At 37.4% G+C, this 25,760-nt stretch overlaps 3 protein-coding genes across 6 annotated transcripts; 1 reads left to right on the top strand and 2 right to left on the bottom strand.

Annotated features, from left to right (window-relative positions):
* Positions 1–1,603: 1,603 nt before the first annotated feature.
* Positions 1,604–3,073, bottom strand: LOC141903522 (DBH-like monooxygenase protein 2 homolog). Its single transcript, XM_074791649.1, has 3 exons — positions 2,834–3,073; positions 2,522–2,668; positions 1,604–1,801 (listed from the first exon to the last, which is right to left on the bottom strand). The coding sequence occupies exons 1-3, from the start codon at positions 3,071–3,073 to the stop codon at positions 1,604–1,606; spliced, it is 585 nt and encodes a 194-aa protein (XP_074647750.1).
* Positions 3,074–4,404: 1,331 nt separating this feature from the next.
* On the top strand, positions 4,405–25,683 carry LOC141903525 (condensin-2 complex subunit G2-like). 4 transcript variants are annotated; one of them, XM_074791652.1, is made up of 24 exons: positions 4,405–4,593; positions 5,840–5,989; positions 6,181–6,301; positions 12,639–12,796; positions 12,919–13,050; positions 13,290–13,457; positions 17,156–17,248; positions 17,581–17,673; positions 17,894–18,013; positions 18,479–18,658; positions 18,742–18,894; positions 19,330–19,552; positions 20,095–20,192; positions 20,443–20,628; positions 21,022–21,092; positions 21,567–21,723; positions 21,953–22,132; positions 22,851–22,970; positions 23,055–23,240; positions 23,593–23,692; positions 23,889–24,058; positions 24,297–24,624; positions 25,290–25,386; positions 25,503–25,683. In XM_074791652.1, the coding sequence occupies exons 1-24, from the start codon at positions 4,507–4,509 to the stop codon at positions 25,567–25,569; spliced, it is 3,438 nt and encodes a 1,145-aa protein (XP_074647753.1). In that variant the 5' UTR covers positions 4,405–4,506; the 3' UTR covers positions 25,570–25,683. The 4 variants fall into 4 exon arrangements, with proteins under 4 accessions (XP_074647753.1, XP_074647754.1, XP_074647755.1 ...); XM_074791653.1 differs by having other exon boundaries at positions 23,058–23,240; XM_074791654.1 differs by lacking the exons at positions 4,405–4,593; positions 5,840–5,989; positions 6,181–6,301 and adding exons at positions 9,110–9,159; positions 9,360–9,445; positions 9,531–9,604.
* Positions 7,969–9,354, bottom strand: LOC141903527 (uncharacterized). Its single transcript, XM_074791657.1, has 6 exons — positions 9,219–9,354; positions 8,939–9,138; positions 8,772–8,834; positions 8,625–8,683; positions 8,463–8,529; positions 7,969–8,378 (listed from the first exon to the last, which is right to left on the bottom strand). The coding sequence occupies exons 1-6, from the start codon at positions 9,352–9,354 to the stop codon at positions 8,148–8,150; spliced, it is 756 nt and encodes a 251-aa protein (XP_074647758.1). The 3' UTR covers positions 7,969–8,147.
* Positions 25,684–25,760: the final 77 nt, after the last annotated feature.

Below are 25,760 nucleotides of genomic sequence, written 5' to 3' on the forward strand. Positions count from 1 at the left end.
AAAACCGGTCCTGGCGAGGTGGTATGACAATCGGAATGATATCCTTGTCATTGAACACAGTCTCCGCTCCAACCAACAATATACCAGCATCATGAGGTCGTAGATTTGGCGTATGCGTCAATCGCAGATTATACTTGTTAACAACTGCCCAAAAAGGTAATAATGCATTATTGCTATGGACAGAATAAATAGGAATCCGACTTGCGGTTCTGATAGTTGTTGGTTACGAAACTATAGACAGGGTATAAGGTATTGGTATTTCAAAATGAAAATCAAACCGGTTCCAATGACCCGTCTCCCAGTCGGAGAATCTTAAGATTTGTCTTAACTTAGTTCGATTTAGGCTATGAGACCTAGGTGTAAAGTATCGTCTGATCTAAATCAATCGTACGTACCGTGTTCGCTTTCATATTCAGGATTATCAAAGTGTAACTCAAGGAGATAATGACTGGTTCCAGAAATTGGCATTCCAACTTCTTTCGGGTAGACAGTTTCCTACAAAGAATCATATGGGTTTCATCATAAAAAAAGAACTTGATGTCGATTCATAATTAAAAGAAAGGTTTGTTTTTCGGTTGGACATACCGAAGATCCGACACCGATCGTTGCAACGGGCACCTGACAAAGTGACCGCGCTACGCCAAAAATGCCGCCACCTTTACAGTCGCCCTGTATTTGCAAGTATGCGTCGCTGTAGTTGTCCTTTTTACACTCGTAAAGAACTGTGTGGTGTAGAAATCGCCCGTCGACATCTATTCGTGCCTGAAACAGTACGGTACATCAATCAATCATTACTGAATTATTCTTGTTCTCTGAAGATCCAAAAACACCAGAGCTAAGAAGATGTTAGGAAATACCCCTTCCGCCACAAAGTGGTGAAAAACTGGAACTCGCTTACGGATGAGATAGTGAATGCCCCAGGTCGAGAACTACTAATTTGGACTTCCCGAAATTCACGGAAATTGTTAAATTTTTCCCTTTACCAAAGTGCTGACAATACCTGGCAACTTAAGTGAAACACCGAGGCAGTCAAATGATAGGCCAAAAGGCCTTCTTCAATGACTGCGATTACCATATTCAAACGGATTCTGATGAGATATTTCAATATGCATTCCGAACGTACAACAGCGATTAACTGACAAATACACGTAGATACGATGATATCATTTATACCTTGATTATGTGGTTCTTTCCGGAAACCACGACTTTATGAAACGAACAATGATAAAATGTTCTCGTCTTTGGAATTTTAATCTGTAATTTAAAGAAAAAAACAATATTGGTCGATTATAACTAACCGGTAATCCGTTTATCACATACAGTAGACTATCATTATTTTTCACACTTATCACACAACGGAATATATCATAAGATAGCGTTCATTAATTGGCAAAACCCACCGTTGATTAATTACTAATTCATTCTAGACGGACTGTTTCGGAGTTCGTCTAAACTCCATCATCAGAGGAACAAAACACATCTTAATTCCATTGATGATGGAGTTTAGATAAACTCCGAAACAGTCAGACTAGAATAAGTAATGATAATAGTCATCAACTGTGCGTTTTGCTATTTAACTCTAAATACTGAGATTAATATCGGTCTAACAGTCGTAGCTCACATTTTTTACTGTCAGATCCTTTGTCTTCATCGCTGGTTCAGGGATAAAGGAAGGCTGTTGGTCGTCGTCGAAGTAGACGATATTCGATCCTCGGTTGCGCGTTCCGTGATATAAAACACTTTTCACACCGCCGACCGGGTCTTTTTCGTTGTAAGAATATATGACCTTCATCGCTCCCGTCTATCCGCGCAGAAATAGAGGTGAACATTTCACTCGTTATACAGAAAGAAGATTTATTTGAGTTTTTACTGGCAGAAATCATTCGAAAATTATTGGAGACAAAATTTCGAAATTCATAGTAATAATAGTCGGCGACGGCATAATAAACAAACACGTTTTTACAATTGTCAAAGAATGAAATTTTCGGTAAAAGAACTGACCGTTAACTTTGGAATAATATCAGTAATCTAAAAAATCTGGACAATTCAAAATAGTTTTGATGGATTATATAAAATAACAACTTATTCATGACGTAATGTGTATCTTCTAATAAAACGGTTATCATAGTTAGATCAATCTGCAATAACGTTCATTACATAATTTAAAAATGTGCATATTGTGTACTGGAGGATTTACTGGAGAGCGTGTTTGATCTTTATTTTTTCGTTCTTTGATTTTTCGTTTCTCTTTTCTGTTCTTCACTTTTTTATCACAAGCCCCTCCAAGTCTAATTGTATTTTGTATTTTGCATCTGTTGTAGACTATATTTGAAAATCAAGTATTCAATTCAAATGTATGATGTAGAATAAAAAACGGGGCGGGTTCTATAGGCTGGGTACTACGATAACCCCATTATCTATAAAACCGGCACCAGGAGAACAGTAAACCACAATTCAATATACACTGACGTGGCATTGCACCTAGCCTGCGGGAGACCGGACCACTGCGATAAGCACGTACCTCGATTTTGATATCCTGATCGTCACAAGTGTCCAATTGGCGGTAGAAGGTGAGTTGCGTGAAACCATTTTCCTCCTTTCCTCCCTTCAGGATCCAGTTCGTTTTGTCGTCGAGAACAGGAATTTCATTGCCGACTCCGTGCATATCCTGAAGATAAGACCTTTGAAAGTTAGACACATGTTAGACACATTAATTCCTTTTATGTGCCCCGGTACTAGTATATACGAATTATACAAAATTGATTCGCAGATCAGATGTACTGAAACAAAAACTAATCGATGACAAATGAAACGCAAATTTATGGGTACTTACGTGGAGATAGGCTCTCCCGTCGTGAACCCAACCGATCACGATATCCGCACCTTTCATGCCACCATTTCTGGACAACCCGAAACCGACATATCCCGTCGTTTTAACCGTTACGCGAAACGTAACTTGACCGTTGTCATTTGCCGCGCCGTGTTCGTATTTCCATTCGAGCAGGTATCTCTTCTCCGGGTCCAGGAAATATCGTCTCGGGAACTCTGTCGACGGTCCATTCGTCTGCACCATAGGACTCCGATCCACAGCTAAGGTTTGCGAGTTTTTGGCATTTTCGGCCGCTCGCAGCGAAAATAGTAGAATTTCAAATAAAGTTAAACGGAATAGGTATTTCATGATACGTGTTGCGTCGGTCTAATGACGCAGCTTAAACAACCGGTTCTAAAATCGAGTATTCCGCAACAGGACAGAGTTATAAAAGCTGGCGTTTTGTGAACCGCGGGAGTCCTATTACTGCTTCTTCAACCAAGGAGCGCGTATCTGTTCGCGCGCCATTGTTCATTCGGTCGGTCAGCATCGCATCCCGCGTCATGGCGCTGTTTCGTTTACATCGCGCATCATGCATTATGTTTGATTATGCGTGATCACGGACTGCATCGCGGTGAACTTTAAAAATTGAATATAAATGGTCAGCAGGGGACTCTGCACGCCCGTACTACTGGTCTATACCCCGATGTGCTAAATAGCGACTATGATCGAATCATCAAACTGCAAATTGTATTACATTGGTACATTTTCACGCAAATGCATACATATGTAATATGACGGATGGATGGTTTGAAATCTGAACCAGCCGCCAACATAACACATGTTATATCTTTTAGAAAATTGTCACAACATCATTGTAATCAAAAATTCAACTAATCGCCCAAAACAAATCTGGCATTTTGCCCAAATCAGCCATAAAAATATGAATTTCGAATTGTTGAGTATCTCTATGTATATACTTGTTTCTAAATCTTTCCACAGTTGTTTACGCCTATGCAAATAATCTAATTAGACATCCTTTTTTTTGGCAGGCCTCCGATTCTTGTACTTCATGTTTAGAATCGAGGGAGCTGTTCAGAATGTGCCAGGAGGGAAATGTAAGTGGTGTGATAAGGACACCTGGTGCCCCCATGGGCGCGGGCAGCCGTTAGTATCGAAGCTCCATTTTGAATTTTTGGACGGCGTCCGGCGTGTGTCTGTTGCCTTGAAACTGTTCTTCGTTGATCAGGGTTTGTCATCCCAGACGGAACCCACAATTGGTTGACTGTACTAAGTATAAATGATGGCCGAGACTTTTGGCCTTTTTTGATTATAGAATTTGGATTGTCCCTGTTATTTATTTGGTTGGTAAATTTAGTTTGATTTTTTGGTTAAGTGTCCCTTACAGACCCACCACACCTGCCGGGAGCGAAACAGGAGACATTTGGCCTTTAATGAGTATTTCTGTGGTCAGAGTTATCCTCTGTTGTTGGTTGAGAGCCAAGCAAGCCCTGGCAAGCGATGACATTGTTAGTTACTTAGTTTTTGTCGGTATTTAGGATTACTGCTCGAGCGTTATCAAAGTTCAAGGTCGCGTGGACCCAGAAGTCTAATTAAATGAAAACAACAAAATTTTTGAAAATTTTGCGGGATTTATTCGCGAGAAACTTTAATTTGTTCGACGACAAAAATCTTTCATGACCATGGACGAACAGAGACAGCAGTTTTTACACTGTACTGAAGATCCCGACCCTGATGATTTTATTCATTACATACATCTTCATGTAAGCTTTCGTTTTTCCTTCTCTTGACTTGGTTCTTTTGATTTTTGACTACTTTTTTGTTCGAAGTGGCTATATTTACGGCGATGTAAAGCGGTTGTAAATTCAATATTTACGACGGTTTAAATTGAATTAGGATAATGGTCTAGAGGGGAGAGGAGTAGTGTCAAGAGGGTGAGAAGAGGGTCCAGAGCCAGAGGGTAACAAGAAGGTTTAGGGTCCGTTGTTACCCTGGAGTCTGGACCCAGTTTCACAAAAAGGTTTAACTCTTAAATCAGTTTAATTTCTTCATTAATTCACTTTATCTTAAATTGATTTAGGCTTTAATCCTTTTTGTGAAACCGGACCCTGGGCAGCCTGGGGATAGGATTAGGGTAAGGTGAGGCTATATGTAGTTAAAACATTCAAATGGTTGGTAAAAGTGCAGATCCGCACCTCTCGTGATTGACGCAATCTACTGAATGACAGTATCCAGGCTAAATCTTTCTAGTGAAGATATATTAAGATTAACCAATGGCAATGTATGAATTGCTGATGACATTTTGAATATGAAACAATGATATTTAATGTAATTGATTGAACCGTTTACGCGGAGAGGTGCGGATCTGCACTTTTACCGAATGGTTTTCAGCAAGCTCAGTGGTCTAGTGGTATGATGCTGCGCTAGTAATTTACTGGCCCAGGTTCGAGTCTCGCTCTATCCGCCTTATTTTCTCTATTCTCCACACTTGCCATGAAGTTTCTAAGTCGCGCACCCTAGTGCGCATGCGCCACGTGAATTAGCCAATCAGAATGAAACGTCGTTAATATAGCTAGTGTCATCCGTCTACGGTGTCGTAAAAATAGCCTGAGCGTTTTTTGTTTGTCTTGTTAATCTAATGTTGGCTTGTTGACATTGTTGTTGTTTGTCTTTATTTTTCTTTCACCCATGCACGGGCACCCTGCACGGATGAGGTAACTGATACTCACTCACTATTATGTCATGGGGTGCAATTTCAGAACACAGGCATGTCTCTGGAGATAGCCGCCAGTGAATAATGTAATTTTGATAGCTGCGAAATGAAATCTTTTTAGTATGTCACCCATTATGCCTCTATTTGTTTCCAGTACTCCTACAGTACTCAAGCCAGCTTAATTTTATTCCCTTTGCCTCCCATTTCGCCTTGAAAATATCTATACTCAAAGTGATTGAAAAGGGCAGATCATGAAACACAGTTTCCGTTACTGACCATTGTTTATTCTCGTTTAGCTCAACAGAAATGAACCGTTCAATGCAGTGGAAATACTACAGACCTTCGACCGCAAATCAGTTGAGCAGATGTGGAACGGATTACAAAATCTCGCGACAACTATGCTGTTTAGTTTCAACGAACATGAAGACTTAGACGATCAAAAACAAGTAAGAATTTTAGCGAATCGGTCGACATTGCTGTGTGTTTGATAAATGGGGGCAATCATCTAGGAGGCAGTTGTCCTAGGGGGCGATTGTAATAAAACCATTGCATTCTCGTAGAAACGAACCAGCAAGAGGAGTATTTGGAAATTTTGGTCTGTTTAACGAAGATCTTGTGATGTTTGTATTCTTTGTAGCAAATAAAGAAGGCCTCGTTGACGATAGAAGGAGTTCTGATACTGGCTCAAGCAACGATAGAAAACAACGCTCACAATTCGATGCCCGACGGACTCTATCAAACTGCGATTATTTTACACAGTACGTTTAGTTCTTTTTTACCGATTGTAAGAATCATGTGTAGCATAGATGTTGAATAGACGTATCCCTCCACTATAAGTCCAAATTGAAGATTACCTCGTTAGCCAACATTTGTTAGCGAACTTGTAAGCCAACATTTTTATAAGCTCTTCTTATAGAACTTTTATTTTAAGCCATAGAGTTTCTAATGAATCGATTTTAGGCTTCGGTAGATTATCATTTACATTATGATCATTTTATTTCAAGCCTCCTTAACCCTTTCATTGCGGTGTATGAAACTGTGATGGATTTTGCTAGTACACCGCACTGCGGTGTATTGATGTAATTAGTAATTAGTTTTTATCTCTATTGAAAGATCGATGGCAGCACCTGTCAAACAGTGAAATATTAGTAACTAATGATATACCGCGGTGTTTACGCACCATAGTGGTATTCCCGTTATTCAACACACGAGGGTGGATTTTTTCGACATATTCAAATTATCTTCAGCACTATAGGGTATTGATTAGTCAGCCTTGAAAGGATTAACAAACATTTTTCAATCAAATAGGCTTGTAGAAAAATCATTCAGTTGAATTTAAGTTTAATTGTTATGCTTATTAGGGCCTGTTGTTTTAAGGTAAAATCTAAGACTTGACAGCTGTTAAACCTGGATCCAGTACCGCAATATTCTGGTTAATTTGAATAGTGGAAAATTACCCTAGGGTAACTCCACGTAAGTTCGGAATACATTTATAGAAATGCGATTTTGATCGGTGGATTCCGTCAATTATTAGCAGTAATCGGCAATTAAGCTCCTATATGTATTTTTGTTTTTTGCCCAAATTATTGTCAAAATCATTTTTTTTGTGGGTTTGAATAGATAAACGCACTGATTTTTTAAGTTTTTTATGCCGACGTAATTTCGGAAGCCGCGGTCACGTAAATTCGGAAACCTAACACGTAAGTTCGGAAATGCTCTGTACGCCGATTTAAACGCAGCTTGTATGCTATTGAAAACGGGCGATACCATGTTGTTTATGGGGGATATGGGTTATACCAATTTGTTAGGGATGGTAGCATCACAAACCGCACAAATGGCCGTTGGAGGGAGTTTTTCGTCTAGGTAATTAAGACAAAACATAGATCGCATTTTGTTTAATATTTAATATATATTGCCTATTAGATGGCTTATAACATAAAAAATTCGAATTTCCATGCGCGTTTCAGAAAAATCACGAGCCGGTTTTCATTTTCGATATTCCCTCGGCTTTACGCTACCCACCGTCCCCAATGCGACGAATAGATGTGCCCAGAAGTCAAACCCGGAAATGATTTGGAAGATTGCCAGATTACGGTGTTTCCACGTGGATTTTGATGGATTAGATAGATGATGTACCGTTATCTTTCACACCTAAGCTTTAGATACCAAAACTGTATCTTAACTGTCATACAAACTACATGGTTGTCACGTTGGAAATCAAACGGTGGCCTAGACTGTAAGTGACGGGAGATGACTGCTTAATCATGCAAACACGAAGAATGTTTGGCTTGGGAAATTGATCCTAAAATTCATCACACCTGAAAGGAGGACCGTTAGATAAGAAGGTAATAAAATGGAAAACTGAGAATGTATGTAGGTCTATTAAAGGCAAAACACTAACAACAGCACATTTTTATTGCACAACTAAATAGGCCTACTGGTGCCGGTAGGCTAATAAATATTATAAAACATCTTACGACTGTAGAATAAAGAGATAATACATAATCGTAGCCAATAACAGAAATAACTTTAATGATTTAAATAATTTTTTCTTAACAACAAATACGTGCATATATTATCAACAGTAGGCCTACAGTAAAACATTTATGTACATATGCAAGCAAATAAATCGCAACTTTTCACAAATTCGGCAGCCCGGAAAACCATCTGAATCCTTGTGTTCACTACTTCTGGTGGTTCCAAGCTGTTTACAATATTTTCAACCGGATGATCTTCTATGAGCTCCACGTCCGGCCAAACGAACAGATTTTTATTGCAATATTGTTCCAAAAATTGCACCGACATTGTTTCTCCGTCATTCGATATTTCCAGAATCTGCAAATAGTTGAATATATAACTATCCGTACATGAATTCTATTTCTCCTTTTTTTCAGTTAAAATTTAGCCGATGAAACATACCACTCCGAAGTAAAGGTGCTTTCTGCCTTTCTGGCCCTCTTGGTATAGGGCTACATATGAACCTTCACTACAATGATAATTACCCAGTAATGATAGATTATTCATCACTATTAACCAGGTAGGCCTATTACATGTTTTTAAGCTAAGCATGTAGTAATTTACCTTATATTGATCTCGTGAATCAAGTTCACGCCACTTGTTTCAGGCACACTCACAGGATCCTGAAATTCAGATACACATTGTAGCCCTTCTCAATTTTAAATTCCAAAAAACCTTATTTCATTAAATGTTTAATTTTCATAGGCCTACCTCAACTACACGATTTTCGTTTTTTTTTTCCTCGACAGGAGACTCCACTGGTCTTGAGGACGCCTGAAATATTTATAGACTAAGTACCTAGCAGGTCAAGAATCATCACCATGTACCGGGAAATGAATGAACTCACAACTCGACCGGAGGTTGTCCCTGAAACTTACACTTGTTGCACATTTCTTATTTCTCTCTTGTCGTTCTAATTTCTTGTTTTCTTTCTCTTCTTTTTTCCGATTTTTCTCGAGAGCTTTCGCATAGGCATCATCTGCTGTGAGGATGAAATATCGTTTCGAATCTTCTGTGCGATTTTTCGAGCGACGACTTTCCACAATCGGATATTTTAAAACATCCTTGTCCGAGTCAGCTTGAAAATGAGATTAGAAAGGTAATTTCACGTTCTAACAATTAGTTGAATCAAACAGACCCATTTCATTTGAGTCTCACCTGGCGATGATGAATTGTTGAAAATGTTGGAATGAATGTTAATTTCGTTTGATTTCAGGGATTTCCATGCCTCATACAGGGAATCTCCCGCGACATCATATCCCTCATTGTATTGACGTTCAAATTGTATTTTCATTTCAGGTGAGATAACCGACTCCAACGTCTGTAGCGCAGTACTATAAGAACGAGAATTGTTCACCGGTAGAGCCTGAAAAAAATATCAAACAGTATAAGTATCTTTCACTAATTTTCAAAAGTTAAAATAAAATATTTTGAATTGAATTCATTTCAGTTTCTTGCAAATTTATTCAGGTTTATTCAGGTTTTTAAAAGGATATCTTGCATGTAGCAGCTCTCCAAGGACAGAAAAATGCTGAAACACAGAAGTAATTCTAAAAGTTTGTTAAAGCAATCATAACGCTATCGTCAACTGTTATTAGTGTAACTATGGAACAAAATTCATCAAGAAAAACGTAAATTTTTCAAATTCTATTGCAAAATTGCATAATTGTAATATGTTACCTCGCTTGGTGGATTTTGATTCAATTCAAATGATTGTATTGGCAATAATGAAGCAGGATCTGATATCTGAATATAAATAAATGCTAGTCACTTATATATGAGGACATTTTAGCCGATACAATACATATATGAATGTATAACTCACTATATCGCGAACAGTTGTTGTAGACGGTAAGTACGCCTCGTTTGGTATGGCATACGGGTTGAAAGGAAATATTCCGCAAGACCTGAAACCATTGATAAGCATATCTGGTGAAATGCTCTGCCAAGCCTTGCGAAATATTTCGAAGAAGCAGCTTTTGTTTATCACTCTCCCCGGGTAATCATTGGAGAATTCTTGACATAAGCGGTTCCAGCTAGACTTTAAAGTCTTGAAACACGTTCTGTTTATGTAAAAATAAACCATTAATATTATTGCTAGAATATACTACAAAGAGTTAAGAAAAGGATTGTGGTGTTACCTATCTAGGGGTTGCAGCCAGTGTGATGTATGCTCTGGCAACTCAACTAGAGTGATTTCGTTCTGTCTGGCTAATTCGACTAGTTCTAGGAAGTTGTGACTATTATGGCCATCTGAAATTAATATTTGTGGACGTGTTTGTCCGATTGCCGGAAGGAAGCTTTCTCGAAACCAAAGTGTGGCAATACCCTAGAAAATTCAAAGATAAAATACATTTAATGGTTAGAATATGGTGGATTTCAAATAATTGTTTAATATTTTTGTTGTTTTAATAAATACCTGTTTAGTCCACCCTGTTTCTGAAACTGACAGAGTTGTTCCAGCCGGAGCATTTTTCGAATCCACCGATTGCAGCGAAGCGACAGTTTTTCCTTTGAATATGACGTGTGGTGCCAGCATTTGCCCTGAGGCATTACCACACGCCATAACAGTAATCGTCTCCCGGTTTCCGCTAATCCGTGACTGAACGTACTTGCTTCCTTTTCTGAAAAAACCAAGTAGGCCTATTCATTAAGGTATCAGCAGAGAATTGTAAAATTAAACTCTGTTTCTAGATGATATATTAACAATAAGAATGTAGTTGTAATAAGATCAGTGTAATTGGCCAGTTCGTTACATCAAAAATCATCAATTTGCCCTACCTTGCTACGATTTTCCCTGGTACGTGGGTCAACTGAACCCCGGTTTCGTCAAGGTTCCAGATGTACATTGGCTGAATACCAGCCAATGCACTCTGGATGGCCTTGAAATAGCTGCCTACTTTTTTCACGTTCATGCACTGGTGCCTAACAGCAGCAGTGCCCTCTGGCTTTCGCAACGATACGCTTGGGTGTCTGGCTTTAAAGCCAGCCCAAAACTGGTCACTAGGAACAACCTACAGATATAAATACCGGTATATATATATAGGTTTTTTTAACTTATAGGCCTACATACCAAGCTGAGAATTAACAGATCACAAGTCAATAGACATACCTCCTGGAATGGTTTGCCGCGTTTGAGTGCCAAATCACCAGCATACCTCAGAAAATTACTTTTCGAAAACCCATACCCCAAATCAGCTCGGTTCTTTGCAAAGTCTGCAAGTTTTGTCTCATCCACCATGCTGAGATGGGTCGGCCTGCCTAATTTTGCTGTTGCATGACAGATTTTTCCACTAACTCTATCATGCAGAGTTGATTTTGGTACAGAAAACTCACTGGCTGCTCTCAATATCGAAGAGCCAGATTTCACTGATTCAATCGCGTTGGTCATTTGGTCTTCTGACCATTTGCAATAAACCTTTGGCATCCTGGAAATAAAACCAAATTTTAAATTAATGCTTACAGAGAAAGGGCACTGTCCTCGGGCCGATAAAACAGCTTAGGGTTAAGACCTTCAATTTGTGGTAGTTTTTCAATTTGTTTTAATTTTATTAGGCTGCTACAGTCATTAGCCACAAGGTCCAACTAATTATAGGCCTAAGCTTAAATAAATTCAATTTTAATCTAAAAAAGTTGTTTGTTGTTTTGAATTAGAAATAGAATCGTTCATTTCTAGGAAAAACAGCTGTGTAAACATACGCAATAACAATTATACATTATTTCGGAACTTCCGAAATTACGTGGAGGAGCCGTGAAAGCTGGGTATGGGATTTCCGAAATTATGTGTAGGCGTTTGAGTTTTTGAAAATCGACGTTTATGTAACAATGAGCGTATTCCGATAGTAAATGAATGTTTATAAACAAACTATCGGCTTCCTAGAACTTCGCGGCAGTGTTTACGTATCGGCTGCCACGAAATGCCGTAAAAGCGGGTCGAATCAATAGTGTACTTACGTGACCGACTTTAGCGATTTGCCGCGCTGATTTCGTGTGCCAGAAAGAAATGCGTACTACGTCATCAAAATGGCGCGGATTCCCGTGGAATTCCCAGGAAATACCAACCTACTCCCCCTTTTTCAAATTTAAGCTAGTCCAAATAGGTATTCCCTCTCCGCGACCGCGGAGAGGCCGTAGAAGAAAACTTCCGAACTTATGTGGTCTTCCGAAATTACAGTGAGTTACCCTATTAGATTTAGCTCTTAAGAATCAAATTGAATCGGTAACTCGCGCAGGGATCAATTTTGAAGGACTTGTCACATTCCAAAGGGGTACTTAGATGTCCACAAATCAGTATTAGGCGCATATCTACACTGAAAATGCACCTACTATCTCTGATGACAAAATGCGAAAGCCAAAGGGCACTCAAAAAAAAAAATTTGATTTGATGGATTTGTACAAGTCTCATAAGTCTCCATGTGTGGAACTGGCCCCATATTATTATTTGCTTGTCCACCTTTTGAGAAGTAGCCCTTCGTACACATTTTTGCTCATTCTTACATTAGTCTGATCGATAATTAATTGTTGTTTTTTTATTAATGAGCGTAAATTGGGACTGAACCGTATCGACTGTGTTTGTAGATATGATGAATCTTTTGCCGGAATCGATGGATCACACGAAAGATGGCATCGCAAAACTATGCGAGCAGTGGTGGGCGTCGGAGATCGAAGGTCGCGAGGAACTGATCTCGCAAACGATGCTTTATCTATTGCAGAAAGGTTCCGATCCTAAAGTGAAGGTTGGTGCTGATATTAATCAAATTGAACATTTGGCATTGAAATGTGCTGACTCTAGCCTGACTTCTGCTAATAAATCCTGCATCAGCAATTGAAAAATCCGTTGCGATTCTTACGATTTCAGATAGTTCATATCAAGCGTATATGGAATGTGCATATGGCTTTAGGGAAATTCAATTTTGAAAACAAAAGTTTTAAGCAAATGAAAGATTTGATTCTACGCTGTTGCATTCCAACGTTTGTCAAGTGTGAAGAAGTAAGTAAAAAAAGTACTTGAGACTCCTCAGCATCTAGTTCACACAACTAGAAATATTTACGTACATTGTATTTGTACTAACTACAAAGTTCCCTAAATCCGTTACTGACTACCTAATCAACTTCCTAGTCAACCGTATTTCTGTGATAGGCCTATCTACCTTACGTTCAGGATGGTAGTGCCACACACTCTAAAAATTTCACATTCACTAATACTGTATTACACTCAATATATTTCAGGGCCGAAAATTTTTGACTTTCGTGTTCAGTCTTAATTTGAATTTTATGGATGAACTACATGAAACGATCAAAAGTCAATTACCGTGTTGCCCGCGAACTTTCCTCGAATGTTACGCCAAAATCTATTTCAACGCGTGGAAGGCGGCTAGTTCTGACTCATTTCGAGAGGTCTGTTGCTATTCTTCTTCTCATTTTAAAGCTTTTTGATTTCGTTGCGGTAGGGGCATTTTTTATTATTATTATTCTTTATTCACGAATTAAATTACACTAGAAAATTACAACAAGATAATATAATAAAATAATGTAATTCAAGTCGATGGACACCAGGAGAAGTTACAAACTTATATCCATGAAACATGGCCCTGGTGCCCATAGAAATCAAACACACGCACGCACACACACACATGTACACAACCCTGCACCACAACACTCACGCATACGCATACGCACGCACGCACGCACGCACGCATGCACGCACACACATCCATAATGACAAGTTAAGTTCAGATCGACCTATAAACGCATATTAAACAAATGTTAAATTTCTATTGACCCGTTAACAGATGCTGTTTGAAATTCTTTTTAAATACATAAACATTCTTCGACTGCTTTAAAGTTGAATCGAGTGAATTCCAAAGTTTTGGACCAGAAACCTTTACCGAAAATTTATTTCTTCGAGTTTGAAATCGAGGGATTTCCATATTGTTTTGGCTACGAGTTTGATAATTGTGGATTTCATGTCGAAATTGAAAATAGTTATTAAAAGAATCAGGTAGCATGGATTTGTTATAATTAAACATGAAGCATCCTAACTGTAATTTGTTCATTTCTTTAATTCTCAGTATTTTCAGTCTTTTAAAGAGTGAATCAGTATGTTCTAAATAATATGAATTTGTTATTATTCGAACCGCACGTTTTTGAAGTAGTAATAATGAATCTAAATAGACATTAAAATTTTGAGCCCAAACTATGTTACAATAACTTAAATACGGTTCCACTAAACTAAAATACAATTGAATAAGAGTTTTCTCAGGTAAAAATCGTTTTAATCTATTTAACATACTGATACTCTTCGATACCTTGCGTTGAACATTATTGATATGATCAATCCATGAAAGTTTATCGTCAATATTTATACCCAAAAAATTTGTGCTATGAACTTGATCAATATTAATTCCGCTGATTTGAATCAAAATGTTAAGTGGTAGTTGTGAGCCAAATACCATGCAATGAGTTTTTGGCAAGTTTAAAGATAATTTATTAGCGTAAAACCACGTGGCTAGTTTATCAAGTTCACTAGACACGGTCAATGCAAGGTGATGAATATCGGAACCGCTCGCAAAGACATTAGTGTCATCTGCAAAAAGCGTAAATTTCAAAATGTTGCTGACATTAACGCAGTCATTTATGTATGTTAAAAAAAGTAACGGTCCCAAAATGGAACCTTGAGGCACACCAGTAGATATATTCAAAAGTTGAGACTTACAATTTTCAATTTGAACAGTTTGTTGTCGGTTTTCCAAATAATTTCTAAACCAGCAAAGTGCGCGACCTTTAATTCCATAAAAATCTAATTTTGACAATAATATTTCATGGTTGACTGTATCAAAGGCTTTAGATAAGTCCAAATAAACACCGATAGTGGGATTTTTATTTTCAAGATTATATGAAATTTCATCAATAATTTTGATGACTGCCATGGCAGAGGAGTGATTCTTTCTAAAACCGAATTGATTTGAATTTATGATAGAAAATTTATCACAATAAGACATTAGTCTGTTGTACACGACTTTTTCAAGAATCTTTGAAAAGCAAGGCAAAATTGAGATAGGCCGGTAATTATTAAAGTTATCTTTGTCACCACTTTTGTATAAAGGTCGAATTCTAGCGATTTTTAATTTGTCCGGAACAATTCCAGTCTGTAGACTCATGTTAAAAACATGGCAGAGAGGATCTTTAATTAAGTCAAAAATTTTTTTTGTTACTTTCATGCTAATCTCATCGGTACCCAAACCTTTATTGGAGTCAAAATTTTTTACTATATTCATCAGTTCGACTGGTGTTGTTGGGAACAAAAAGAAGTTTTCATTTGGGCTGTTATGCAGGAAATCCTTAAAATTTATATTTGTGCTAGGGATCTTTTCGGCAAGCTTATTACCGATGTTTACAAAGTACTCATTAAATTTATTAGCAATGTTAGCTTTTCCATTTATAGGTGTCCCATTAAGTTTGAATACGTCAGGTAATTCTTCCGAGTTTGATGACTTACCAAGAATATTGTTAATAATTTTCCATGTTTGTTTCATATCATTAGAAGCCGAAAATAATTGCACACTGTAATAGGATTTTTCTGCACATTTTAACAAATTACCAAGAATATTTTTATATCTTGAATATTTATGCTTACGCGCTTCCGTAGGATTTCTTATGAATATTTTGTATAAACAATTTTTACGTCTAATTGATTTTAAAAGACCAAGTGACACCCAGGGTTTATTACTATTTACTTTATTAGTTTTAGAATTTATTAATGGGAAAGATTCGTCATAAAGTGATTTAAACATAGCAAGAAAAAGATCATAGGACTCATTGGCATCTAAACTATTTGATACTGTCGACCAGTCTACTGACTGCAGTTTCCGAATGAAAAAATCGATATTGCGCTCACAAAAATTCCTTGTCTTGATATTGTTCACTGGAGTAGTGGGTTCTTTATCACCACATACAACAAAAATTGGGAAATGATCCGAGATATCGGTACATAAAATACCGGACTTAAAACTCCCGTCAAGGTTATTACAAAAAATATTATCTATTAATGTGGCTGACTCAGTAGTTACTCTAGTCGGTTTATCAATCAAAGGACAAAAGGAATTTGCAATCAAAGTATTTATAAAAACATCAGTTGGATGATGCACATCAGACATGAGTAAGTTGATATTGAAATCTCCAAAAAGATAGCAATTTTTGTTTTCACGATTTAATTTGTCCAGAAGTGTATTAAATTCATCTTGAAAACCTTGAATTTTTAATCCAGGTGGTCTGTATATAATTCCAACTATAGTGTTTTTATGCTTCTTAGAGTTAATTTCTACAAATAAAGACTCAAACGTCGACTCATCTTTACTTAAATCAGAACGTAGATTAAAAACTAAATTATGTTTGAGATACAAAGACACCCCACCCCCTCTTATCCCATTTTCCCTACATCTAAAAATACTTTTGTAACCGTTCAGGTGGTACATGTTGCTGTTGTTGTTAATTTGGCTAGCCCAAGTTTCAGAAAGACCAATGACCGAAAATTCAAGTTTTAAAATATCCAGATAATGAGCTAGAGCGTCAAAATTTTTATCCTCCTCCAAAAGGGGGACTGCGCTTAACTGTCTGTTTGTGCACCTGTCAGTACATTACTGGCGGCTAACATCCTTGTGTACGAGATACTGATTGAACCAGTGGATGGAATCTTAAGCGTTATGAAATATTGTCGGATTATTTCAGGAAGAACCCTATCGAGTTAAGAGGTTCCACCTTTTAAGATGGCTGACTGAGAGCCATCTTAGTTCCGTGAAATAGATACTTTGCATATATACTTGTGTACAAGATGCTAACTGAACCAGTTGATGGAGTATTTTCACCAGGGGCATTGAATATTAGAAATATCAGATTTTCAAGCATTTCATGTCAGCATAGTGTCCCTTAGGGACACTATTTCATGTCAGCATAAAGTCCCTCAGGGACACTATGCTGACATGAAATGCTTGAAAATCTGGGTCCAAGGCCTGGACCCTTAGCTTATATCGATGCCATAACGGGAACACTAAGTGTTTTGCTTGTTGATATTCATTTGTACGGTTTTCAATTTGCAGAAAGTTGAGAAATCTTGCATTCAAGATCTGATCTTCCGTGCGGTTCATGCGATGCGTTTGCCAGCAAAGAATATGGCCCTGATTATTCGCACGGTAAAGTTGTTAATTCATCATAGGATATTCGTTTAAATTCCCCCTTTCACACCATCAGTTCCACTCATTATCCCAAGAGTGAAATTTGATTTCAATCCCGGAGTTTAAAACATTTCCAATACCGTAGAACTCGCATAATTCAGATCACCTAAGACTGGAAAATTTTGTTTCTAACAAAATCGGAAATTATGCGCTCTCATTTGAATAAAAATAACCTATAGAGGGGACTGTAATTTTTGTCCGAAATAAGTGAAAATCCGTAAAGTACTGTATCTCAACAAATTTGGAATCCGGTTTCCAGTCCTCAACAATCGAAAAAATTGTGTTTGTAGGTTTTGGGATGTTTCACTAAACAAAAGAAACAGGTCGGAGTTGAAGAGATGTTGCTGCGACTGTGTTCACCAATCATTTGGCGCTCACTTCAGGTCAGCTTTATTTGATTATTTACAATAATGGGTTTCTTCCATTGTTCCAAAATCTTTTGAAATTATAATAATGATAATGATAATAATAATCATGATTTGTTTGTTTTATATAGCGCTATACTATGAGATAAACATAGCGCTTAATTATTTCCGATGTGCATACATTTGCCAGTGGAATCTTTGTATGTTGACTTAGAAAATTGATTGTTTTTCTCGACAGGTAGTCAATGCCAATGTGCGTGCAAATGCTGCTTCGCTTTTGATCGAAGTTTTTCCATTGAGAGATTCTGATGTTAAACAGAACGAGGTCCTCTTACAAAGACAACTTGATGCATTGCAGGTAATGTACAAAATCTTAAAAAAATTATAATTTCGTGCGCAGGAGATTTGAAAAGCATTGTGGCTAGGTGATTTAGACCATTGGGCCCAGTATCATTGACAGGTATTTACCTCAACCCGGGAGTTAACTCAATTTATTTTCAATTAAGTCAACCCCGGGTTAATACCAGTCTACGTATAAAAACAGTCCCTGGTCTTTGAGTCGGGTCTTGTCAATTCTAGGTTCTTTCGGCTCAAATCCTACAAAAATTTGGAAATCTGAATTTACTATATATTTGAAATCAATTATTAAAGGTACTGTGGTGTAGACGCACTAGAAAAGCAGTATGTCCGTTATTCAACACACTGGGGTGGAATTCTTTAGAAGTTATCTTGAGTACTTTCTTAGGTTATGAAAGGGTTACGGGGCTATTGAGAGATTGGATGAAAATGAATGCCTTAGATTTTGTATTTGATCGTTTTTCAGAATCTTCTCGTCGATACTTGTGCAGACGTTAGAACTGTCGCTGTATATGGAGTTTGTAAGGTCTGTTGCGTATATTGGGAACTGGTTCCCGCTGAGATAGTCAAACAATATCTGACCAGTCTTACGCAACATTTAGTTTATGACGGAACCAGCGCGGATGTCCGAGTAGCCGTATTCCGGGTAAGTCATAATTCGAAAGTCCGACGGACATTAAAAAAAGAAGAGACTAATCCATGGTGGCATAATTGATCGTTTTGTTATAGGGTTTTACTCATTTGTTGGACAATTACCTTAGTCATCCGGTGTTGAAGCAGTTGTTGCCGCGCTTGCAGGATTTCATTCACGACCCTTCGGAGAAAGTTCGCATTGCGGTCGTCGAAATGTTGCTGAAAATTCATCCGATTCGAGGAATAAAGGTATCGTATTCATTTGGATAAAGTTATAGAAGATTCTAGATTGATTCAAAATAATAGATTAATAATAATGACATAAAATTGTAATTAAATGTCTTCTTTTAAAACCAGTTTTTACAAAATTTGATGAGAGTACTTTGAAGCTATGTTGATGGCTGTATAATAATATGTAGTTAGTGTTTTAATGTCAAATCTAACTGAAAGTTCAATGAAAATACCTTTCTTTACAGTGTTAAATTGGTAATAACGCTCTACATTTTTTTCTAGTCCAAATTGTGGCATTTAATCTTTTGAAAATAAAAATAAATTTAATATTTTTGACATATTTCTAAAATTTGATTTGATATTTAGTGCACACTGATAATTTCATGCGCTGTCTGTGAGCTCAAAGGACTAAATAATTCACGATAGTGTATCCCTGGTTAAATCTAATTGTAGGTTTGGTCGGTCGTACCGATGACTCATCTGCTCACGCGTTTAGAGCTCGATTCCGCGGCTGTGATTCGTCGAATCGTGCGTCTGATCTTCCCGAGTTTTGTCCCCATCGACAAGTCGAACGACACTTTGCTCAAACGTTGTTTAGCGTTGCTGCAAACGAATCCGCGCGCCGCTCGAGTCTTCTTTCAGTACTCGCTGAAACATATGTCCGTGAAAAGTGTCGGTACGTAAGTCATGCCAGGATGATTTATTACGTATATGCGTGAAACCTTGATTTTTTAACCCCCTTGTATGCAAGCATTTTAAAGTTTGTTGCGTACATGCTGTCTGCATACTGAGGCTTTTTTAATCCTCAAGAGCATAGATTTTTAAAGAAAAAATGGAAATGCAAAGGGAGAACAAAGAAAAATGAAAGTAAAAATTCATTACAGACGATATGAAATGATAGGGAACAGGAAGTGAAATAAAAACGTGAATATTTTCGAGTATTTTCCACATAAAATCTAGATAAAATAAAAAAGGAGTGAAAATTGTGAATTCTGATGATGGGAGAAATGAAGAAAAATAACTCTTTGCAAATCATGTGATTGAAATTTAAAACAGACGTCGTGATGAAATCGTGATGAAAACACTGCAGAGAGCTAGGAAAATTCTAATTGATGTTTTTTGTTTAATTCTCACAAGGCGAATCTTATACTCCCAGTATTAAAGGCTTTCAATTACGAAAACATGTTGCGTGAAATATTCTTTTCTCTCGTTTTTTAGAAAAATATCTACTGGTGCTCACCTCGTGTGTAATGTCCTGCGTCAAGAAAGAGCTCGCCAAAGAAAATCCAGATCTAAGTCAAGATCTAAATGATCAGGTTTGAATTTTTTCATCCATTTCCATAAAGCATAATAATAATGATTCATTTTTCATTTAACTACATTAGAAAGTAGGGTTATTTTCACAATTTGGAATAACGAGGTGTTAGTGATAAAGTGATTACATGATTGATCCAAATATAGGACTAGTTGATTCGTTACATTTAGAAATGGTGCGACTAGTTCGAAACTGTTACATTTGTTTGTCTTCAAGAACTAATCATTCACTTTCCATTCACTATAATTCAGCCGGAAGATGACGATAATGATTTATCGGTCGATGATGCGGATATTTTATGCGGTTTGGTTGAATCTATGACGATCCTTTACGCTGGGATTGTTCCAGAACTCGGTAAACCGATCAACGCGTCCTCTAAGACGCTCCTCGAGGATAAATTTGCCCAGGCTCTGCCAGAATTCTTCCGTGTTTTTAAGGTGAGCTAAGCTAAAGAAAACTGGTACCTTGTTTCTCCTTTATGCATAGCTTAAAAGTTGACCCGGCTGGCTGCTTATCTACCCTGTACATAACATTTAAAAAAATCATGATCAATTTTACCGTAACACCCGGCAGCTATAGAAATGAACTGATTACAAATTTCATTGCTGTTTACAAAATGACCCGACCGATTAGGAGAACCAAGATATCATTTTTGTTTAGCCTTAGTTTCCTAAGTTGCACGATTCTGACCTAAGAACTAGTAAACGTTAAGACAAATAGGACTTTGAAGGTTAACTTGATTTAATTTAAAGTGCGGCTCCTCCACAAACCTAAGAACTATATTCTATTCAAGCTTAGATGATGGACACCTTTTTAACATTACTTTTAAGGATGCGAAGATATTATCTCCACTCTGTCTGCTGGCTGGTTTTATGCCACCAAACGCTGTTCCTTTGTACAGGTATGTATATGTTGCTTATAGGTGGTACATGTTTATTCAATTTTTCCTATATTAAGGACAGGCGAACCTTGACCAAATTTGCAATTAATGATATATTCATTAATTGTTCGCAGCAACTTGGCCAATACTAAGGTTCATAGCAGTCCTTAAAAGTAATGAAATTAGAATGGGTCAATTCAAGGCCTTGAGTATCATGGATCGGGCTCTAAAATGCTTAAAACATTATGGTCCTTGAATGGCCTCAGTCATTAGTTATCATCTGCAAATCCAAGATACAAGTCACTTTTACAGCTCTTGAAATCTACTGATTTTGACAATATAAGGTTCAATGAGTAGGGGTTATAAAGATAGACAGCTTATATTGACCGATTATCCCAATTATTCTCATATTGGCTGACTTATGGATTCAATTGTCTTTTTTTCAAGTTATGCCGATGCAGTTGATAATTGTCAAGAATGTGTATATCTTTCTAGTCGAAGTTGTTTAGCGAAACTGCGTAACTTCGATCAAAGCGCCACCCCGACGGAATACGGCCCCCTACTGGAAGCGATGTGTAATTGGGGCAAGGCAGGAGATGTCATAGAGTTATTCACGGATTGGTTAAAGCTTACGTTTACACCCGTTCAGAAGGTTGATATGATTTTGAATTCTAAATTCTGTACGCTTGTCAAATGATACAGTAGACTCAGAGTACATGTAGATTTGTAGATTTAGAGTACATGTAGTACGATTTTAAACATTTTAAGCCCACTTGGGACTTAAGAACATGCGGGTTATTCTTTGGGACACTTTCAACCGGCCATCACCTTAGTGGCGAGCTTAGTTTACTGTAAATAAAATTCATGTATATTTCCTATAGGTTTCTAAGAAGGCGAAAAAGAAAGGAGTTTCATTCAGTAAAGAAGCGATGGTTGCGAAACCGGTTTTAGGATTGAACTTACTCGGATACTTGCTGAGTCAGTTGTTGTGTCAACAGAGGATTTTAGAAGGAAATGGCGATGAAATGAATGCGTTGAAAAACGTTCTCAAAGACACGATGGTGAGAATGCCAAAAATGTTCCATTCACTGACTTGAATTTTTCTTGAACTACCACCGTGGAAGATACAGTTGAACTTTGTTATGTCCTAAGGAATAACGATTCATTGGATACTGGGGTCAGTTGCTCATAAGTTGGCTAAAGATAACCGGCGAACAAATACCATACGAACTTTCAATTGTCACCATGTCAATGATCCACTGGTTAATAATCAACTTCTAACCAACTTCGGAGCAACTGGCCCCTGAATTTTTACCCAAAAAACTTAGACCATTGCCGACTGTTGATCCATCGCATCAGTAGTTTCAGATTCATACTGAATATATAATAGTTTCAGATTCATACTAATAACTAGCTGATAATCATTGAATGACCAGACATGGCCAAACTTCAGGCAGGACTGTACCTGCTGTATGAAAGTCTCAAAAGTACCTACTGGATATAATGAACTAATTTTCTCATCCCTTTAAACAAAATGCTACTGTTAGTACTGGATAAAATGAAACTTCAAGTTGTATAATGAACAAATTCTCATTCCCCTGGGGTAAATTCAAGGCTTTTCTGTCATTCCATACTACTATGGTAGATATAGAATAACTAGACTTTTGCTCCACTTACACTTTGTTGGTATATATGGCATAATCTGATAGGCCTATGAATCAATACCATATTGAATGAGTTTCATGTACGTCATGTATATAGTTTTAACATGTTTTTTAGGTTCACATCGAGCAATACATCACAAAACCAACTGATGATAAAAATTCACTAATTACACCCGAGTTTCTGCAACAAGCTTTCGATCTCTACTGCAAAATGATCGTTCTCATGCACCAACAGGTTCGCTATAGTTTATAAGCTTTGAATTGTGGGTATGTTTTAGTTAACTTTATGATAAACTAAATTTGTTTTGTTTTTCAACAGAAGGAAGGAGAACTTAACAACTACGTCATTGAGTCCTTCGAATATATTTTGACGTGGGTTGATCGAGAATTGTTGCCGACACTCGAACGCGAGAAACAGTCAACTCAGCGCAAACGAAAACGAACTTCAAATGCAGCCGCTAGTCACGAAGCTGAAGTGAACAAACTGTCCAAAAATATCATAAAGGTTTGTTCACACGGCATTATACAGTCCTTCAGTCCTTACGAAGAAGGTTCTTCTTAAACTTTAGCCAGTTGTTGTGGCTTAGATTTAAGATCAGCGTAAAAAAATCTTAGTTTCATCTACTTACGACCGGTCTAAAGATTTAGGAGCACTTTTTGACTTTTCAGTCATGACAAGTGGCTGATCGAACATGATTGTAATTGATGATGAACTGAATTGTGGAGCATTTAAATTTTCAGCGGAAAATATGATAAAAACCCACTATGTACAGATTTCAAAGTTCTAAAACCAAGGAAAGTTGATGGTGGCAGAAAATCGAATCATGGGTGTTGACTGTAGATATTTCATCTTACAGGTGCTGTTAGATATTTGCAATGATTTGTTGCTGGTAGGCTTGGGTACATCAGACTTCACCATTCTTCTCTCTGACGTGATAGTTAAAATCGCACAGACAGGTACGAACAGCTTGACTGAAAAATGTCTTTCATCTTTTCAAAACCTTTTAGATTTATGAATACGGATGATTGAAATATCCATACAAACTCTCATGCTTAAGAAGTCTCAAAGTATCTCCGATCAGATAAATTTGGCTCGAAAATCTTTTGTTTGTATTACTGAAACCCAATTAATCAAATGATTTGTTTCTGATAGATGTAGTGGCTGAATTTATTGCTGTTCTGGTAAGGACCTTATATCAAATCACAGAAGCGAATATCAACCACGACTGGAATCTCGCTACGACAATCCTGCCGAATCTTTTTACCGAGGTTACAACTGCAATCCTAAATGTAACAATTTCTAATCCGGATACTTCGCTTGAGGTAGGAATGACTTCTGGCATAATTTCTATTTTTGAGTGAAATATCCGAATCCATCTGTCGGCTAACACGGGCGACACGTTGGACACACGGGACTAGTTAAGCAGGACATCTAACATTTGTGCTATTTCCAGATAAATCTGGGGGACTGGGTTTACGGGAATTTTGAAAAAAAAATTTCGAGATTTATTTGGAAATGAGCCTTCGAATCAAATTACATGCCCGTTCAATTTCTATTCAGGTGGTCGCGTCTGTAAGGCCAGCTTTTACCGAAGCCATGAACGCCTACTTCGTCCATCATCGCTCCGTGAAATCGACGAATAACGATGTCATGGCGACTATTATGATTACGACGATGAACGAGTCGACTTATCGAGTCAAGTCTGAGAACGAGGTCATCGTCGATTCGTTACCACCGGTAACGGCGATGTTGGTGAACGTCGTCAAGCAGAACGCGTACATGTTAGGATTGTATTTGGAAGAGATTTACAGCTACGCGCGTTCAGAGGCCTTGGAAGGATTGAAATCTTTGGCTAGTTTAGTGCAGATTTTACAGGCTGTACAGAAAAGTAAGGCCTGAAGTGCTTAACACTATTTTTGTCTGTGGCACAAAAAAATTGATAACCTCGCTAAAATGCTTGAACCTCTCCCAATAGTTGTGAATTATGAAAAGTTTACTAAATATGAAAAAGCTTGATAAGTTAAATGCATTAAGTTCACTTGTCTGTGACGGCCACTATTCATCATTTGAATTTTACTACAGTAAACTCAACCATATCTGATAGCATCATAAGGGCCAGTCGCTTAAAAGTTGTTCAGAGTTAACCAGTGGATAGTTGACGTAGTGACAATTAAATGTTCATTGTTACTTCGTTATGCGTCCGTCTGTAACCTTTAACCAACTTCTGAGCAACTGGCCACTGACTGTTTATATTTCCGAGAGTTAACAAGTTGAAAATCAAGTAAATTTAAGATACAGTAGACTCCGATTGGATCCGATCAACTCGGATTTTCGATGAAATATCTTTGGGACACTAGCAGTATTTATTCAATACATAACATCCGTCTCACTCAAGTCAGACACACTTATACAGTCGGAAAACGTCTGAATTGAGTGGAGTCTAACAATCTATTGTCTTAAATGCTTAAACTTTTTCAAGATCGGTAACTGGTAACTTTTAAATTGTTCGTTTAACTCATTACAATCGATTAAGGAAACGTATTTTTATTTTAGGTAAAGCGAATGCGTCAGGATTGAAGGATTGTTTCAGTGCTGTACAGATTCGGCTTGATAAAATTGAACAACCAAAAGCCGAAGATGCCGTAACAATGTAAGATTATGTGATTTCTCTACAAATGAAGACAGCTATGCAAGATTTGAAAAATATTTCGAAGTTCATTCGAATATTTTCTTTTATGGTTTGAAGTAATTTCTTCTGTTTTTCAGGGAGATGTACGCAGTGACGAAGTCAATGTTGAAACAATGTTGCGGCGTTGTTGGTATGGTAAACTAAATTGCGCGCTCTGGAATTTGAATTCGAAAAAAGTGTGGCGACACGCTTTCCTGCCCTGTTGAACCAGTTGTATACATGTAATTAGTAAATGTGATTGTTATTTTTGTAAATAAATGCTTATCTTAGATGAAAATAGCTTCCTTGAAATTTTTATTCTGTGAAAATAATGCTTTATTAGAGACTGATGTGCG

Source organism: Tubulanus polymorphus, chromosome 4, assembly GCF_964204645.1.
Source record: "Tubulanus polymorphus chromosome 4, tnTubPoly1.2, whole genome shotgun sequence".
NCBI classification, from domain to species: Eukaryota; Metazoa; Nemertea; class Palaeonemertea; order Tubulaniformes; family Tubulanidae; genus Tubulanus; species Tubulanus polymorphus.

Coding starts and splice junctions, on each gene's coding strand:
- LOC141903522 (XM_074791649.1), bottom strand. CDS start 3,073: ATGGTGCAGACGAATGGACCGTCGACAGAGTTCCCGAGACGATATTTC. Junction 2,669..2,833: donor ACGGGAGAGCCTATCTCCAC/GTAAGTACCCAT, acceptor TCTTATCTTCAG/GATATGCACGGAGTCGGCAA. Junction 1,802..2,521: donor ATCAGGATATCAAAATCGAG/GTACGTGCTTAT, acceptor CTGCGCGGATAG/ACGGGAGCGATGAAGGTCAT.
- LOC141903525 (XM_074791652.1), top strand. CDS start 4,507: ATGACCATGGACGAACAGAGACAGCAGTTTTTACACTGTACTGAAGAT. Junction 21,093..21,566: donor AACGCTGTTCCTTTGTACAG/GTATGTATATGT, acceptor ATATCTTTCTAG/TCGAAGTTGTTTAGCGAAAC. Junction 25,387..25,502: donor GCCGAAGATGCCGTAACAAT/GTAAGATTATGT, acceptor TCTGTTTTTCAG/GGAGATGTACGCAGTGACGA.
- LOC141903527 (XM_074791657.1), bottom strand. CDS start 9,354: ATGAAAATACAATTTGAACGTCAATACAATGAGGGATATGATGTCGCG. Junction 8,684..8,771: donor ACGAAAATCGTGTAGTTGAG/GTAGGCCTATGA, acceptor TCTGAATTTCAG/GATCCTGTGAGTGTGCCTGA. Junction 8,530..8,624: donor ATTCACGAGATCAATATAAG/GTAAATTACTAC, acceptor TTATCATTGTAG/TGAAGGTTCATATGTAGCCC.